The following is a 15,391-nucleotide window of genomic DNA, read 5'->3' as shown; positions in this document are numbered from 1 at the left end:
CGCGTTTGTTCCGCGACAGAGAGACCAAGTTGAAGGTGAATGGCGGGCGTGGCGGACAGTCCAGGTAGGATGAGTGCATCCTGCTTGAACGACGCCTTGATCGTCGTCTTCCTCTCCTCCGTTCGAGAGACCATTTCGTACGTCGAAGGACGGAAGGCGTTCGTTCGAGAAATCTGATGCTGTCTGCCAGCTTGAAACACGGCGAAATAATTATTTCCTTCGGATGAACTATCGAACAAACTTCTCTCGTTATAAACGTATAAATTGTTAAAATTTGTACGAAAGCTCATTTTTTCGATACATATTTTCAAGCACTTCTTTGTATTTTTAAATTTTATTATTATTTGGTAAATATGTATGTATTTCTAATCTTTCTAGTATATATTTGAATCGTTTTATTAATCTCTCTTTCCGCGTAAAAATTGTACTTACATACGTTTAGATGATTTTCATTGTAATCAGCGTCTCTTCGTTCCACCTAGCTTCTTCGCTAGCTGACTCATCTGCTTTTAACTCAGCTCCGTCCCTCCTGATTCAATTATGCCGAATCATTTCTATTTCTGAAATCAAGAAATCAAGGGTCAACGTACCCGCTATACTGCCCTCCACGTGTCGTTAAACGGGCCTGCCCTTTGACCCGAGTCTGAAACTCTTGAAATCTCGGGTCTGTGTGATTCTCAGGGTCCGTTGCAGTCCATGGGATAGTCGGTTCGTTCTCTGCTGTCCAGGCTGTACTCTCGATCGTGTACCTCGCATTTATCTCGGTCTGGTTGCTCTCTTTTTTCCACCATCACCGGCATCACCGAGGTTCGAGCTCCATTTTTCAGTCCTGGCTCTTTGTAATGCTGCTCTAAGTGGGAGAGAGCAGCGTGTACGGACGTTAACGAACCAGTTGGCTCTCCTGAAAGGCTGACGGTGTATCGATGGGAGCGGCAAAGCCACTGGTACGTTTGTCCGGTGGAAAAACTGCCCGTGAGAGGTACTAATTTAATAATCTTCATTAACCTGCATCGGACTGGCAGAGGTGGAGGTGAAGGTTGGGGCAAAAGGAAGAAGAGGAAGGAGGTGGAGGAGGATACGACCGTGGAAGGTTGTTGGTAGAGCAGAGTCAAGTACACGCGTTTCTGATGGGCCGTCTACCGAGCAGAATCGAGAGAAACGGGCAACAAGGGAACTCGAGAGAAAGAGAGGGGTAGAACAGACTGTTTGCTCATTAGACCGGATAATTGCAGGTGGGTCCGAGCTCACCTTGCCTCGCCTCGCCTCGCCACGCCGCGAATCACCTCGACCTCACCTTCCCTCCTACCTCTTCCCATTCTCTCCACCTTTCGTTCAGTTACCGCTCTTGGTGTTCCGTTCTTTTCGAGCAACTCTGACGTTTCTCTCGATCTTTTTCTCCCCTGTTAATCTTCTTCCCTGATCGTTGAAAGGGATTAGCATCGGTCGAACGAGACGATGAGCGAATTTAAGGAGCGTTTCGCGAAAGTTCGCATCGATTTGTCCTCGATTCAACGAGATCGTGCGAGCATCCGAACGAGGTTGATCTTACGTTGTTTATTAAAGTTGCGTGTTACACCGCGACGTAAACCAACGTAATTTCAGATAAATTCGAGGAGCATCGATAATGGAAACGTCGCTGCGACGATGTCAACGACCAACCAGGTCGTCGAGGCTAATAAGCGATATGGTGTACGGGTGAAAAGTTAATTAATTCTAATAAGTTCTCAATAATATATGGACGAACTTCACGGAACTTCCTCGTACGGACATTCATTGCCCCTCGTAAAAGTCTCTCGTACTCTCTGGCTCTTATACACCGCGGTTGCGATAGAGAGAATGTAACAGGAATGTAATACTACGGTGTATAACGTACGAGTTACCGGTGAGCGTTCGAGTTTCCTTTAATACAGCCTTTTTCATTTGCGACCTTCATGAAATTATTATTAACCGCGATGAGCTGCATGCGTACGAATATTAATTTCAAGGTTTCGCTTATAGATTTGCAAATTTCAAATATCATCATACATTTTAATGTTCTTGTCAAACGTTTCCGTAGTTTTAAACGATCGTCTGTTATTCGACGCTTTCGCGAAGCGAACGTTCGTTACACCCGGTTGATACGATATTTTTCAATTTTTGCGTATCATACGAAAAGATATAATTTATTCGACTTTCACCTCAAGCTTTGTTAATCCAACCTACATTTTTTAATACGGAGTATCGCGTAAAGTATTTTTTATTAAGATTTCACCGTAGTATATAGGCCAGGAAAAAGGGAGATCGATTCTTCGCGTGCCAAACGGTTGTAACTCAGCTTAAGAATAGCAGATTATTATGGACGCGATGTAAAACAGTGCTTCTATCTATCTTTATGTACTGTATCTTCATATATGCAATCGTAACTTCTCGAAAGCCGAGCATCTGTTCGTATAAGCATATTTTACTGCGTTTCCACGTGAAATGCTCGTAGCTACGTAATAATTACGCTTATCGTCGGAGTGCGACTGTTCTTGATTAGGTAACCGTGACACTTGTCAACGTAACATTAACATTTAACCTTCCTTATCAGCCTTGAACAGAGAATTCAGCATTGTTTCCAATATATCGGTTACTCAGTCGTCTTTAAAGTATATACTTTGAGCGAATGACAAAAACGATTTACAACCAATTGTTACGTAGCGACGAATTTTCGAAAGCTCCAAAAATAAAAATTTAATCGGCAAAAAACTTAATTCAAACGATGTGCTATTTTTTGTATATCGAGTAGCTCTGTTTCGTTGTTTATTCGACTGTCTAAAATGTTTCTTCGAAGATAAAATTTTGGTTACGTCACGCTCGAAATACATCGCGTAATAGAGAACCGAGATGAAAGCAAATCCGTCATATTCTGCGCCAATGCGACAGCGTAACACGTAGAGACGCACGAGGGCGCGGCAATGGCTACGACTGTTGGATCTGCCCAACCCAGTAGATGCCGGGACATTTAAATCGAGAGACAAGACGTTTACGGCTCTCCCGTGGAGGTGGAGCATGGGAAAGTCCATCAGTCCGTTTATCGTCCAACTTTTCCTTTTCCGTGTTCCGTGTTCTCTTCGCCGCGCCACCGCGCATGGAAAGCCGTTTACAACGTTTCTGTCTGGATAGGCATAACCTTGACATTAGACCTAAAGTATCGCCGCGTCAGCGATTGGATCGTCGACAAGGATCGTTGTATGCAGAACGCATCGTACGAGATGCATTGCATCTATAAACTACGATCATTTGTTTCTTCCTACGTAATCTCGTTAAATTTATTCCTCTAAATTTTAACGTTAAAAGCTACCGGCTTTTACTTCGTATTGAAAGTTTTTATACCGCGTTATTCTCGTCCAAGGAACTCTGGCTGGAATGGAAATTAACCCGATTAACAGCTGGAACGTTTCTAACGAAGACACAAGTAAAGAAGTATGAAGTTACAACGGAGTCGTTTAGCGATACGTAATATAGAAATAATAAATTATGCTTGCTTCCCTCTTTCTGTTTCTACTCGTCGATATTTTAGACAAAACCGAGCGTACGTTTTCCGTTTTAAAGCGTCTTTAACCCCCAGGCTCGTAAAAGATAGTCATATCCTATGTTATATTCGGGGATTAACAACGAAGCACGTTGAGCATCTTGGACCGAATCACGAGCGTACAATCGGCTCGCCGCGCCGCGGCCGAGGGGAACAACCGTTTCGCATAATGCGCCGGCTCGATGTAAATGGACGCGTGTCCGCGTATATAACCTGGTTCCTTTTTTTCCCCTCTACGTAATCTATGAACGTACACATTTTCCAGCCGCTAACTCCTCCCCCCTCCCGGCAAATGAAATCCGGAAGCGATGGAGAATTAATGCGGGGATCACGGGGATACGAAATCGCGGTGCTTTCGAGACACGGACTGTGTCAGTCGGCTGGAAGTATTAGCATGAGAGATTAATTTATCAGTGGTTGCCGAGAATGTGGGCATAAACAAACGTTCGTACGAAGTTTCGAAATAAGCCTCGTGCTCCGATTGCGCCGGGCGTGCAAGTAACACGCGTATGCATACTGTACCGATTGAATTGTATAACGCGCTGCCATGTGCGTGAACGCTTTTATATTAACTAGATGTCGATAGAGTCACGCTTGAATTCCAGTCGCTCTGTAGACTTGAATACGTTGAAAGCGGAAGGAAAAAAATCTGCCGTTACCGTTACCTACTCACCGGATGCTTTTTTCATACGAAATCTTTTAAAAATCTCTAGATCGCAGAATTTTCGTGTCCACCTTAATAATTATCGCTATGATATGCTTCCGTGTCTGTGTTTTCGTTCGGGTTTGAAGCAATAGGACTTTCAAGGGAAGAAATTTAATAATAAACATTAGGATGTATTCTTTATTGAAATGATCAATTCGTGGAGATTGAAACTTGGACGTTCTGCAAATCATTGATCGTGTATCGTTAGTAATTCTTCAGGGCCTGGACTAAGCAGATTCGTAAGTCATTGCGAGAAAGGAACGATCGAACTAGAGAAGCGGTATAATCGACAAAGTAGCAAAGCGTCAATTAGTCGCGTGATAATTACTTGCAGTCTCTCGCCTATGTGCAAACCGCAATAAAGTAGCTTTTACAGTGTAGAGCATTGTAGAACGGGCTTTGTTCCTTCGATGGCGTTGTTGTAAATGCTGCTAATTTTATTGCGCTACGAATACACGGTCGATACGAGCACGTCGTCCATCGTTGACCGCTACTCGATCGAGGATTGATCGATTGGAAGGTCTCGCGGCAGGTTTTATCTCTTTTTCCTTTAATCCGTCGCAACGTACGTTGGCGAACGGTGAAAAAAAAAACGCGCATTGTTCGATTTGAATAACGACTGCTGTCAAGTTCGAGTCCGTTGGACGACCGATTGGTATCGTATCGTGTTTCTTGTCGTATCCAGGGAAATCGTTCTACTATTAGTTGCCATTTTCCTCTCGATTCCCTTGAGAACGACTTTGTCCGCGAGTGGTTCACGCTACGCTATCGATCGTGGCGCACCGATAAATGGAGCAGTTTGTTGACTCGTTATTAATCGTTACAATACATATTTAATCATCGAATCAACAAATTCGATCGATTGTGATTCTCCTTCTTATAGCTCTTACTATATCAATCGTTAGCGATCGTCGAACGATTCCTCCGAGGCGATCGATTTTAAAGTTAAAACACGGAACTGACTGTTTCCAATCCATCGATGATTCGGATCGTAGTCGAGATAAATCCAGTCGCGATTTGACTGGCGTTCGAATAGTTGTCCGATACGTAAGCGTGCAGTGCCGCACGGCAACCGCACCCATGCGACAGCCTTAACGCGACCAGCGTACGCGCATAATACAAATATCGTCCGACATAATGGCGCATAATATGCATAAGATCGGCTCTCACTGTACGGTGCAACGGTGTTACAGTTAAGTTCGACGTCATATTCATAATTAATCGGACACGTGGAGCTGCAGCTCGCGCAGCGTTTACCGCGTGTGTGGTTAACGAACGATCGTTGGTGAAACGTAGCAAAAGTCAATGTAATTTTCGAACGGCCGAGCAACACGATGGTGCACCGCGAGCGTAATGACCAATAACGATCAATTTGCATGGATATATGTAAGAGGTAGCAGGACCAGCAGTAGCTCGCCGCGACAAACGAGAACAGAAGCGCAAAGGAGGGACGAGGAATATCGATGAACACACTGGTGATTCACGCCGCGTTATTGGCATCGACATTTCTTTTCGCCGTTTCTGACGAGCTTCTCGTGTTAATTTTTCGTACGGTTGACCCACATACGTTGGCCGACGTACGCGTCGAATGGACGTTCCGGCACCTTGAAACGGCACTCGAGGAACCATCTTGGCCCGACCTTGAAACGTTTGCAGGCTTAAAACGCCTTTAAAACCGGTATCTAAACTTACGGATACATCATCCGTGTCGTTCATGCACGGTTGTATTTGTACACCCAAATTGGTACGTTAGTACCATCAGATGTTTCCTAAATACGTGTGTAGTATAGCTTCGTGCGTTTACGTTCGATATAATTTGCTCTGTAACTTTGAAATATCTGTCGTTAATTTTCGTAGCGTTTTATAAATCATATAGCTCGAGATTGAGATACTTTTATTCGCAATCTTTCGTTGCAATCGGCTGACACTTTAAGCGACCGCGCCTTAAAATTTAATAATAAGAATCAGTTTGAAGTTGGTTCTCGGAAACGCGATCGCTTAGTGTGTGCTTACGTTTAACACCTACGCGGATACTTTTCTCGTGGCGAGCCGTCTTCGTTAATGCCTTGCCAGTGCCGGCCGGTTGGGTCCACGCTTTACGGTACTCTCGCGCGTATTAATTGTACAAATATGTGACCGGTGCGTCTGGCTCGTATAAGCCCATGAAGTCGTGACAGCTCGTTGGACAGTTCGCCGGCTGTGCGGAGCTTTTTATCTTCCACCTCCCACAGCATTAAAATTATAAGCGTGAGATAATTAGTACCAGACTCGTTGACGTTCATTCCTCCGCTACGTGCTGCAAAACTGAACATTCCCGCGTTCGATTATCCACCGCGATTATCGTCGATGAGCAAGGCGAAAGTAATATCACCGTAGGAATTCCAATAATTCGATGTATTTCAATTTCGTGGAATTTCGACCCGTGGACTCGCGCACGGTCGTGGACGAGGCGCGTAAGGCGAAATCTGGAAGAATCAACCGACCACGGAGATCCTATTCGTCGTGTAAGCGACAAAAGGCCCGCGTGTGCAACGCATGCCTCGCATTTATTTCCCCTTTTATCGTTTAATCGGAAGGAGGCGTTTCAGTCCGCTCCTTAAATCTTTAACGGCATTGCGTTCCCCGTACACATACGTGACACGCTCGAGCCACTTCGAAAGAATATATATGCACCGCCTTCGTCGTATCGCGTTAATATCACCGGGACAACGTGTCGTGTATCGCCGGTACGTGTGTATACGTGGCTCTGTCCCAGAGTATCCGAGGAGGACAGAACTCGGAGACGCCCGCTACCGTAACGCTCCTACAGATTTATCGAGTCGCACTTTTATGCTCTCGTTGTGTGCTACTGCCGCGGAATGCTTGTCCCCCCCCTGACGTCTGTATGAAACGCGCTGTATCTATTCGCCAGTTTTACAGCAGCGAATAAAAATGTCCTACGCGTACCACGGCGACGCTTTAATGACTTTGATTTCGATCGGGGACGCCCGGGTTTAAAAGTACATCCAGACGGAGACAAGAGCGATAAAGTTTGCAATTTGAACGCGTTTCCTTGCGTTTTAAGGTCGGAATGATTGGTGGGAACGAGGATAAAGCGTGGGAGGAGACTTCTGGTTGGCACTAATATCTTGCAACTTATTGCCGTATAACGTAACGGTACAGCAATGTTCAGTTGTTGGTACTGTTTCGTAATACCAGCATTTAACATCGAACGTTCGTTGTCTCGTTCGTTAACTTATTAATTCGTATCAGTTGCAGCTGTTGTACTATTCGTAAATATACGTTCGAATTGTAGGGATCATCGGCGATGATTTAATTAACCGCGTCGAAAGGAAGCTGACGGTGGTGCAAATTCGCACGAGATCGATCAACGCGCGATGCTTGCAGACTGACTTTAAAGAAGAAAAAAGCTGTCGAGTATTTTGCGCGTCGTGTAAATCTCAAGCTTCGGTGATTGCTTTTTCTTCTTTAACTGAACGCAGTTTGGTCCGGACTTCGTCAAACAGCTCGAGGCTCGTTCGTCGTAACTGTACAGCACGCGATATTCGTTACTCCTGAGAGTACTTGTTAAATTAAAAATACGACGTCGTGAAATGATTTTAGTATAATCTCTTACGTAATCGCGCTTCAAAGATAGCCCATCCCGTTTGTGTATCATAAAATGTATTATTTACAAAACTAACCTTCCCTCGCTGAACTTTATACTCGCTAAGTGTTAGCCTCCTTTTACCACCTTTTGAAACAACGTTCTTGAAAATAACGTATTACCGGCCACAATACGTTTACAAGAAAGGAGCATGAATCATCAAATTATTATCTTTCCGTTTCTTTCGCGTACGAGATCGCGTACGTTAAATCAAAGTCCGTAAGTCAAAGTTGGGTCCCCGTGTGGAATGGCGCAGGCAGTGGCGGCGGGTCTCGTTACATGTGTCTCACATTCGTGAGCGTTCCCTGTCGGAATGACGGGCCAAGGCTACGCTACGCCGTGATTACTCCTAAATGCGAAGGATTATTGGTAATTATTATGATCGAGTGGCGTAACATAATACGTCAGGGACGTAGTCTCGCGTTAGATCGTTAGTTTGCGTCGATTGCTCTGACGAGAAGGATGGGTGGTGCGGTCGAACGTCAGTCCAATACGATCGTTAATGTTTTCCAGGAATTTTATCGGGCGATAAATAAGTATCGAAGGAAAGTGACGAAACAACGGTCGTACTCGATTACCTCGGTGGATAAGGTTCGATCCACCGGCCGATCGTGTTTCGTCTCTTTCTGTTGATCGAACAGATTATCGGAGTGCTCGCGATTACGATCTGCGCCCTGTTCTTATTCGGAGGTTTAAAGGAGCGTGCGGTGCAATTAACGACGTCCCGGGCTTGTTGATCGAAATTTTATGGTCACGATCGGTGTAATTGATATAAACCCCACGAGTTCTGTCGTACACACGGTCGTTACGTGTCCATGGACGAGTCTGGAGAAGACCTTCGGGAGGAGGAGGCAAACGAAGAGAGAGAACGAAGAGAGGGCGAGAGAGAAAAGAGAAATGAAAAAAAGAGGACCACAGAACGCTTTTTATCGCACTGAACGTCAGGTCGATTAATTTTTGTAATCTTACGCTTTGAAATCTGGGTGCAGCCTTGATTTATTCCCGTCGAGATGATACTTTTGCAAACGAGCTCGTGTGCATCTTCTCGCATCTGCTCCCTTCTCCCCCTCGTTTCCTCCCCTTGTGTCTCTATCTCTTTCGATCCTCCCCCTTCTGTTTCTCGTATGTACGCATACCGTATACTCTTGTTACCTCCGAACTTCTCGTCCCCTCTCACCAGCGGACCCGTGTCCACTTCCCTTGCTCTTCGACCCGTGCATAAATATAAATCGTACATAATTGATTCAAAGGCCAATGTGGGCGAATCTTTCTGCGATCAGTGGAAAGTCGTTACTCATGCTGAGCCACGGGCTGAAGCCGCCAGCCGCCGATTGCTCGACCGGCCAATGAAAGCATAAATACGCGTCCATTTGCGGCCCGTTGTAGATACGTCCCGGTAAACGGTTTATAAATGTATCGCCTATCGGTTTTAGAAATCGTTTGTGAATCTGTCGACGAGTAATTTGTATATCGATCGTGGCTTACGCGTACGATCTATCGCACGTCTTCGATCTTTAGAGCCGGTTTTCGATAAAATCGATATCTCGTGCCGGCAAACTTTCCCTTCTCGGAAACGATGATTCGCATCGCACTATGAATCTGTCGGCGTTCAACGGATCCGTGAAATCGTTCCATCATATATCCCGTTTCGCATCTTTTTATCTCCCGGTGACACGTATCAATTTGCGAATTTATATGGAAACAATTAACGTTTATTTAAGACGGTCGTTACGCGTTAAGAAATACGCGTTAAAGGGGCGGTCGGTTTGACAGATACACGATATAAATATAATTGCACGTGTTGGACGCGTTACTTCTGCCTTTTATTTCTTTGGCGACTCGTCGTACGAAGGGTACTGCGTCGCGGTCGTTCGAGTTTATACTCTCGTTCTTGGCGTTGTTCTCGCTCGATGAGAATCGAACGAAAGACAACTTGGCAACTTGAAACTATCGTTCATTCCGGCCATGTCGCGGTAGCTGGCAGTTCTGGCAGTAAGTAATTAAGTGCGGCTACTTAGGCGCGTTTCCTTGATATATATATGTGTATTAATAATACGGTGAAACTGTTTCTTGTAGGCGTTCGCGGGAACCAAGGAGCGTGCGGGAAGATCGTTTCACCTGTACGCTCCTTCACGACGAGTGCTTGCTTTTAAGCGTCCAAACCAACGAGCTCGGACATTCGCGTGCGTCGATACGCGTCAATTTGAATAACAGTACTGTCTAACACGTTCGCATAACTCGCAAGTGAATAGCTCGTTTTAGACGTATAAAAGTTTGAGGAAAAGATGTCGATAATATTTTTACTTCTGTACCTTGAAAAAATTGCGTGTCTGTTGATAGCTAAGTGTATTAAATTCTTTAAAAAGATGTTTCGTGTTTCTCGCGGAATCGTATTATCAACGGCAGGAAAGGATCAACTGACAGCTCAAATATTTATCTAGCCGATCAGAAACCGAGTACGGAGAAAATTCATTTGAGAGCACGCGTTACATTTATTGTCGGCAAATTAACGTCGCTGGCTGTAACCCTTGTGCATGGTCTAGGGTAAACAGGCTCTAGCGACGCGCTACATCTTCGGGAAGTCGTGCCAGGAACTCGAGAACGCAATTAGAGTGTCGGTGTATACGGTGTGTGTAAGAGCTCGACGCGACGGTGCGAACTGTCGAAGCAGGTGTGCTTTTATCCGCACTTTTGCGGTGCAACGTTTGATGTGGAGCCGCCGTAATATACTCGATTAATAATAACGGAACACGATCGAGAAGAAGCTTCGATTTTTTCCCTCCATCGCGGTGAAATCTTAATCCCCTTTGTGCGATGGTAATGTTGCTACTTTCGAGGACGACACGATTGAAAATTGTAAAGGAAGTTGTTATTATGTTCGAATCTCGTAGCTCGTGTAGTAATCATCGATGAAGAAACGCATTTCATTATGATAAAATAGTTCCGAACATTTATTATCGATGGAAACATATGAGATTCCCGTTAATAGTCCCAACTATATTTTCAATTAAATTTGTGATTAAGTCACATTCATGTCCGACGAAGGAGGAAGATTCTTTCGTGCATCTCTGTCTTCACTCATCGTTTACATAAGCATCATCTAAAATACACGTTGCAATTACAATTTAGTAACTTGTAGCGTTACAGTGCTACACCAAAGTTGTTAATCAATCATTAAGGATACATTGTCGTAATGAATGGCACGTTTCTCAACAATATGATGTATTATTCGTCTAACAGCTTGTCCACCCAGCGGGCCTCTACCTAATATCTGTCTGACTAATGCGTGTACGCGAACGTGTATCCTCGAGAGATATCCACTTTGCTGCTTTGCCCTCTTTGCGGTTCGCGAAGTAATAAGCTCGGCTTGCGAGAGTAATGAGACTGTGCGAGCTTCATCTCGGCCCTTCTCTCCCGCTCTAACCCCCTTCCCCTCTCTGTCTCTCTCTCTCTCTCTCTCTCTCTCTCTCTCTCTCCCTGTCGCGATCCATCGTCCTTCGTGGCAGAATCGCGACCCGATTGCACGAGAATTCCATTCGACGAACCGCCTTGGGACCAAGCTCGGCATCGGTAATCCAGAATCGTTAAATTCAATCGGGCAAAAAGGCCGAGAACGAGCGTGTGAACGATCGTTCCGAGAAGTTCGTCGCCCTTATGGCGTTTTCAGAATCGCTAATTTCTTTCTTCTTCGATCGAATTAACATAGAAATAGAAGAAGAGGTGAAATTCGTGGGATACGCGAATTACGTGCCGCGTGTTGCCTATTGAAACAGGACATGGGGGAATATACGATCTTTGACCAAGGAACGTTCGAACGTCTCGGTAAATTCTCATAGGCGGTGAAGCGGACCGCGGTAAGAAACGGTCGGTGGAATTTCATGGTGCATCCACGATTTATAATTAATTTAATTTTGCCGTCGACCGTGCACGGCACGAACGCCGTTTAACCTTTTTACCAAGATTTCGTTAAAAATGGATCGGATTCATCAACTCGTTTCCTCGAGGCTTAGGCGAGTCCTGGCGACCGTCGATTCACGCGGTTTCCTTAGCGCTGGCTGTTCTTTGTAGACGGCACAGCAGCCGAGCGGATCTTTATAAAATTGTGCGGCAGCACGGCTGCCACGCCCGCTCATCAAGATTTCTTCTCGTCCAGTCTCTCTTTGTTTCCCAGTATCCGCTAGTTACTCAAATTAGCCAGAAAAACTTGGTTCTCGCTCGTTCTTCCCGACCAGACGAGTCTCGGCTTAGACGCTACGTGTATCCAGGCGGGTTCGTCTCGACGATTACGCTTCGTTGAAGGAAGCGCAGCGAAAACGCCGACCGCACAAGAAACCGGATGAAAACGAACTACCCGTCACGACGAGTACATTTTTTTCGATCAACGACCAAGATTGTCAACGTCGCGTCCTTTGAAACGGAAAACGTCTTAATGGTCGATCGAGGTATCTTCATCAGTTCGCGCGATGGTGCGCGATTCTCTACGCTTAATCGTTAAACCAATCGTTAAAGTGCATTAAACGCTATTATAGTTACGTGGCGGTAATCTCGCACGATATCTAAAAAACCGTGACGTTGGTTTCGAGTAAATATTATTTACGACCATCGAGACAAACACCACGTTGGCTAGAAGATTTCTTCAATTTTTTATCCGTGATTGAAACTTGTAAACCGGAAGTGGTTATCGGTTTTATTCGCATGTGACAGTTGTACAGCGGTGGCCAGCCAACCGACACAATGTAATTCCTCGACAGGGTTGCGCCCGACTTACCGGATATTCGTCAACGGCCGACGTACGCACAATTCGATAATATGTCCCTTAATGATCGATGAATGAAACGGTAATTATTCCTCGACGCGAAGTTCCTTCGCGTGGCTTTTCACACGGACGACAGCCTCTCTCGTGCACACATTCGCACAGCGCATCTAGCACGTCGAGCCTCTTTTTCCTACAATTAAGTTTACGCCTCATTGTCCCCGATGATTACCAATCAAAGTGAATGGGTCTGTGTTGTCCAATTGGCCGCGCGCAACGCCGCTATTGGGATTATAATCGTAAATGTCGCAGAAAAAGCTTGTAACTATTAATCAGCAGTTAATTGTGCAAGGCGCACTCTTCGTTGCAATCCTTTTCCAGGAAAACAGCAGGAATCGAGCTATCGATAGCTTCGCAGGAATTTTTCATCGTATATACACGTCAAACATGAATTCTCGAATGAAGAAAACACACGACGTTTGTATCTTCGCGGCATAACCATAGAAAGTTATTGAAATTACGTATATCAATACGTTCCTCTTCTCTTTACTGGAAGTCTCGATATACACGCAATAGCTAGTTATACGCAGTTAGGTTTCTTTGCAACTGGACAAAGCTTCAAAGTCGTGGAAGACGGGAAAAGATTTCATCGAGGCAGAATGAAACGGTTTTCAAACGACAGTGCAGGCATTTCCCAGCCTCCTTTTAAGCGAAACTATACATCTTTTAATTATTATCAATTATCTATCATGCGATATCCAAAGTTTTAACATTCCTTCTCGCGTATCAAAGACCAGAGAGTGGCAGCTATGGATGACTCGGTGCCGAACTACGAAGCTTGCACGTACGAAAGGGTGACACCACCGATTAGCCTCGAACGAATATATAATTTGGAAGGTACGTTGTACAGCGTTGCGTACGGCATATGCGTCGGGCAGAGGTCGTAAGGTGCATCGAGAATCGATCGAGAATGCCGCACCTTGGCGTCCCGTATGTTCGTGATCGATCGTAGACGTTTCACCTGCCTCGAGTACACCTCGGGTATTCCTTCGTTTCATTGCCGCGTTTAATCTTGCGATCAAATATGGTTGTCGATGTAAATTACGGTCGTCGGACGCTGTCTTCGACATCTCTTGCGCTGCAACTTTGCGTTCCAATTTTGGAAATACTTCATCGAACACCACCGTTGATCCTTATCAGGAGATAGCGATCCTCTTATTTCATAGTGCGAGTATGTCAATGAAAAATCCTTCAAAGAGATCTTCTTAAAAGATCGTGCTTGACACAAAATTTTCTCATAATTAATCCAACGAATCTATGTTACAGTTATTAACGACTGAAAAAGCGAATTCGCTTTATATAGAATCGGTAAACTTAGACAAACCGTAGGCGTTGTGACGGTACCGAGACACTTGTCGATAAGATCGCTTAAACAGAACGGCGTGGTGTAATTTTTTCTGGCGACAGGCTGCAGGTAGAATTCTTGGCAGCTACTAAAATTCAGTGTCGCGCGTTAACACCCTCTGTGTTTACGTCTACCTTAGAACCGAATCCTCGTCGTACATCTTTTGGTACTCGCTCCTGGTACATCCTCGAGTATCGTGGCACTAGCGGGAGCCTGTTTCTCAAGTAACGTCGTACGTTTCGCGAAGGTGTTTCACGGAAAGCCCGGAGACTTCTTGGCGCTTGCGCTGCCTACCTCGACGTTGTACACCGGCATCGATAGCACGGTAACCTACAGCCGACTAGGTTCTACCATTCAAATGGTCAACAGCGTAACAGGGCGGTGCTCTATCTACATCAGGCTACGCTAACAAAGTCGTCAGTTCCGTACGAAACCCCACTGTGGCGAGGACGTGTCGTAGGAATGTTTGTCGAGGGTACAAGGCGCGATGCCAATCAGTGATGCATATTATGCCTCTTGAATGGTTGCGTAAAATACGCGCGAACCTTAAACTACGGTGAGAATCTTCTTTCGCTCGATTTTATCTTCCTTGGTAAATATTTTTTAACGGGAATATCATGGCCGCACAATCCTTGCTGTACGACGTAAGAGGCGTGACGGAAGCAAAAGAAACCAGCAGGATAATTAACTTACATCATATTCCCTGTGCGAACGAACTAATTACACATACGGTGGGCGTGACTTGGATTTGAAGCGTGATCGTTGGTTATGTATTGGAACTAAGCGAGTGAATCGTTTCGCGCGAAGCATGTGGTAGAAGTTCAGTGGAATGTGTCGCCGATTAAATCACTACTTCGCTAATTCCTAATGAAACTAAAGTTCGAGCTCGGGAAGGAAAACTAGAAGAAAAGTAGATTTAACTTAAGATAGCAATTATGTAAATGGGTCAGTGACTAACCGTTTAGGTTCGTAGGTGGCTTTTGAACGCAGCTGTAATGCCATCGCTATCAACGCAGGAAGCGCACGATATTTCCTGGCTGACTGAATCAAGGTTGTGTCACGAGTTTAGCTCGTTAGCGAGAGCACAAGTCAGCGTCGTGCTACTGTGCGCGCGATTATCCATCGTACGCTCGATATCATAAGTGCAGGCGCCTAAACAGTTTCTTATTACGTTTATCCCTCTTTCATTTCCGATAGCTTCGCGTTTAACTAACGAAAGAAGGTTTTCTGTGAAATTTCACACACCATAGCTCTTCATCGTCGACAATTAGCAGCAAAGATAAACGAAATAAATATTCTAGCTTTCTTTGATACGCTAGTAGAACGTT

The 15,391-nt window shown here is 45.1% G+C and overlaps 2 protein-coding genes across 8 annotated transcripts in view; one reads left to right on the top strand and one right to left on the bottom strand.

Annotated features, from left to right (window-relative positions):
* The window catches only part of LOC126870844 (Krueppel-like factor 6), a 291,599-nt gene that overhangs the window by 37,002 nt on the left and 239,206 nt on the right, over positions 1-15,391 (top strand). Inside the window, exon 1 of one of the 3 annotated variants that reach the window (XM_050628915.1) lies at positions 8,340-8,850. The exons of the other annotated variants lie outside the window; for them this stretch is intronic. Within the exon in view, the coding sequence (XP_050484872.1) occupies positions 8,653-8,850 (198 nt within the window). The 5' untranslated portion in view covers positions 8,340-8,652. Of the gene's footprint in view, positions 1-8,339; positions 8,851-15,391 lie in introns of those variants that run through there. 3 annotated transcript variants of the gene reach the window in all.
* LOC126870823 (transcription elongation factor 1 homolog) overlaps positions 1-15,391 on the bottom strand; it is a 222,825-nt gene that overhangs the window by 204,155 nt on the left and 3,279 nt on the right. The gene's annotated exons all lie outside the window — the stretch shown is intronic.

The sequence above is a fragment of the Bombus huntii genome, chromosome 11, assembly GCF_024542735.1.
Source record: "Bombus huntii isolate Logan2020A chromosome 11, iyBomHunt1.1, whole genome shotgun sequence".
In the NCBI taxonomy this organism is placed as follows: Eukaryota; Metazoa; Arthropoda; class Insecta; order Hymenoptera; family Apidae; genus Bombus; species Bombus huntii.
Note: the sequence above shows the minus strand (reverse complement) of the source record. Positions and strands in the feature narration are given on the sequence as shown.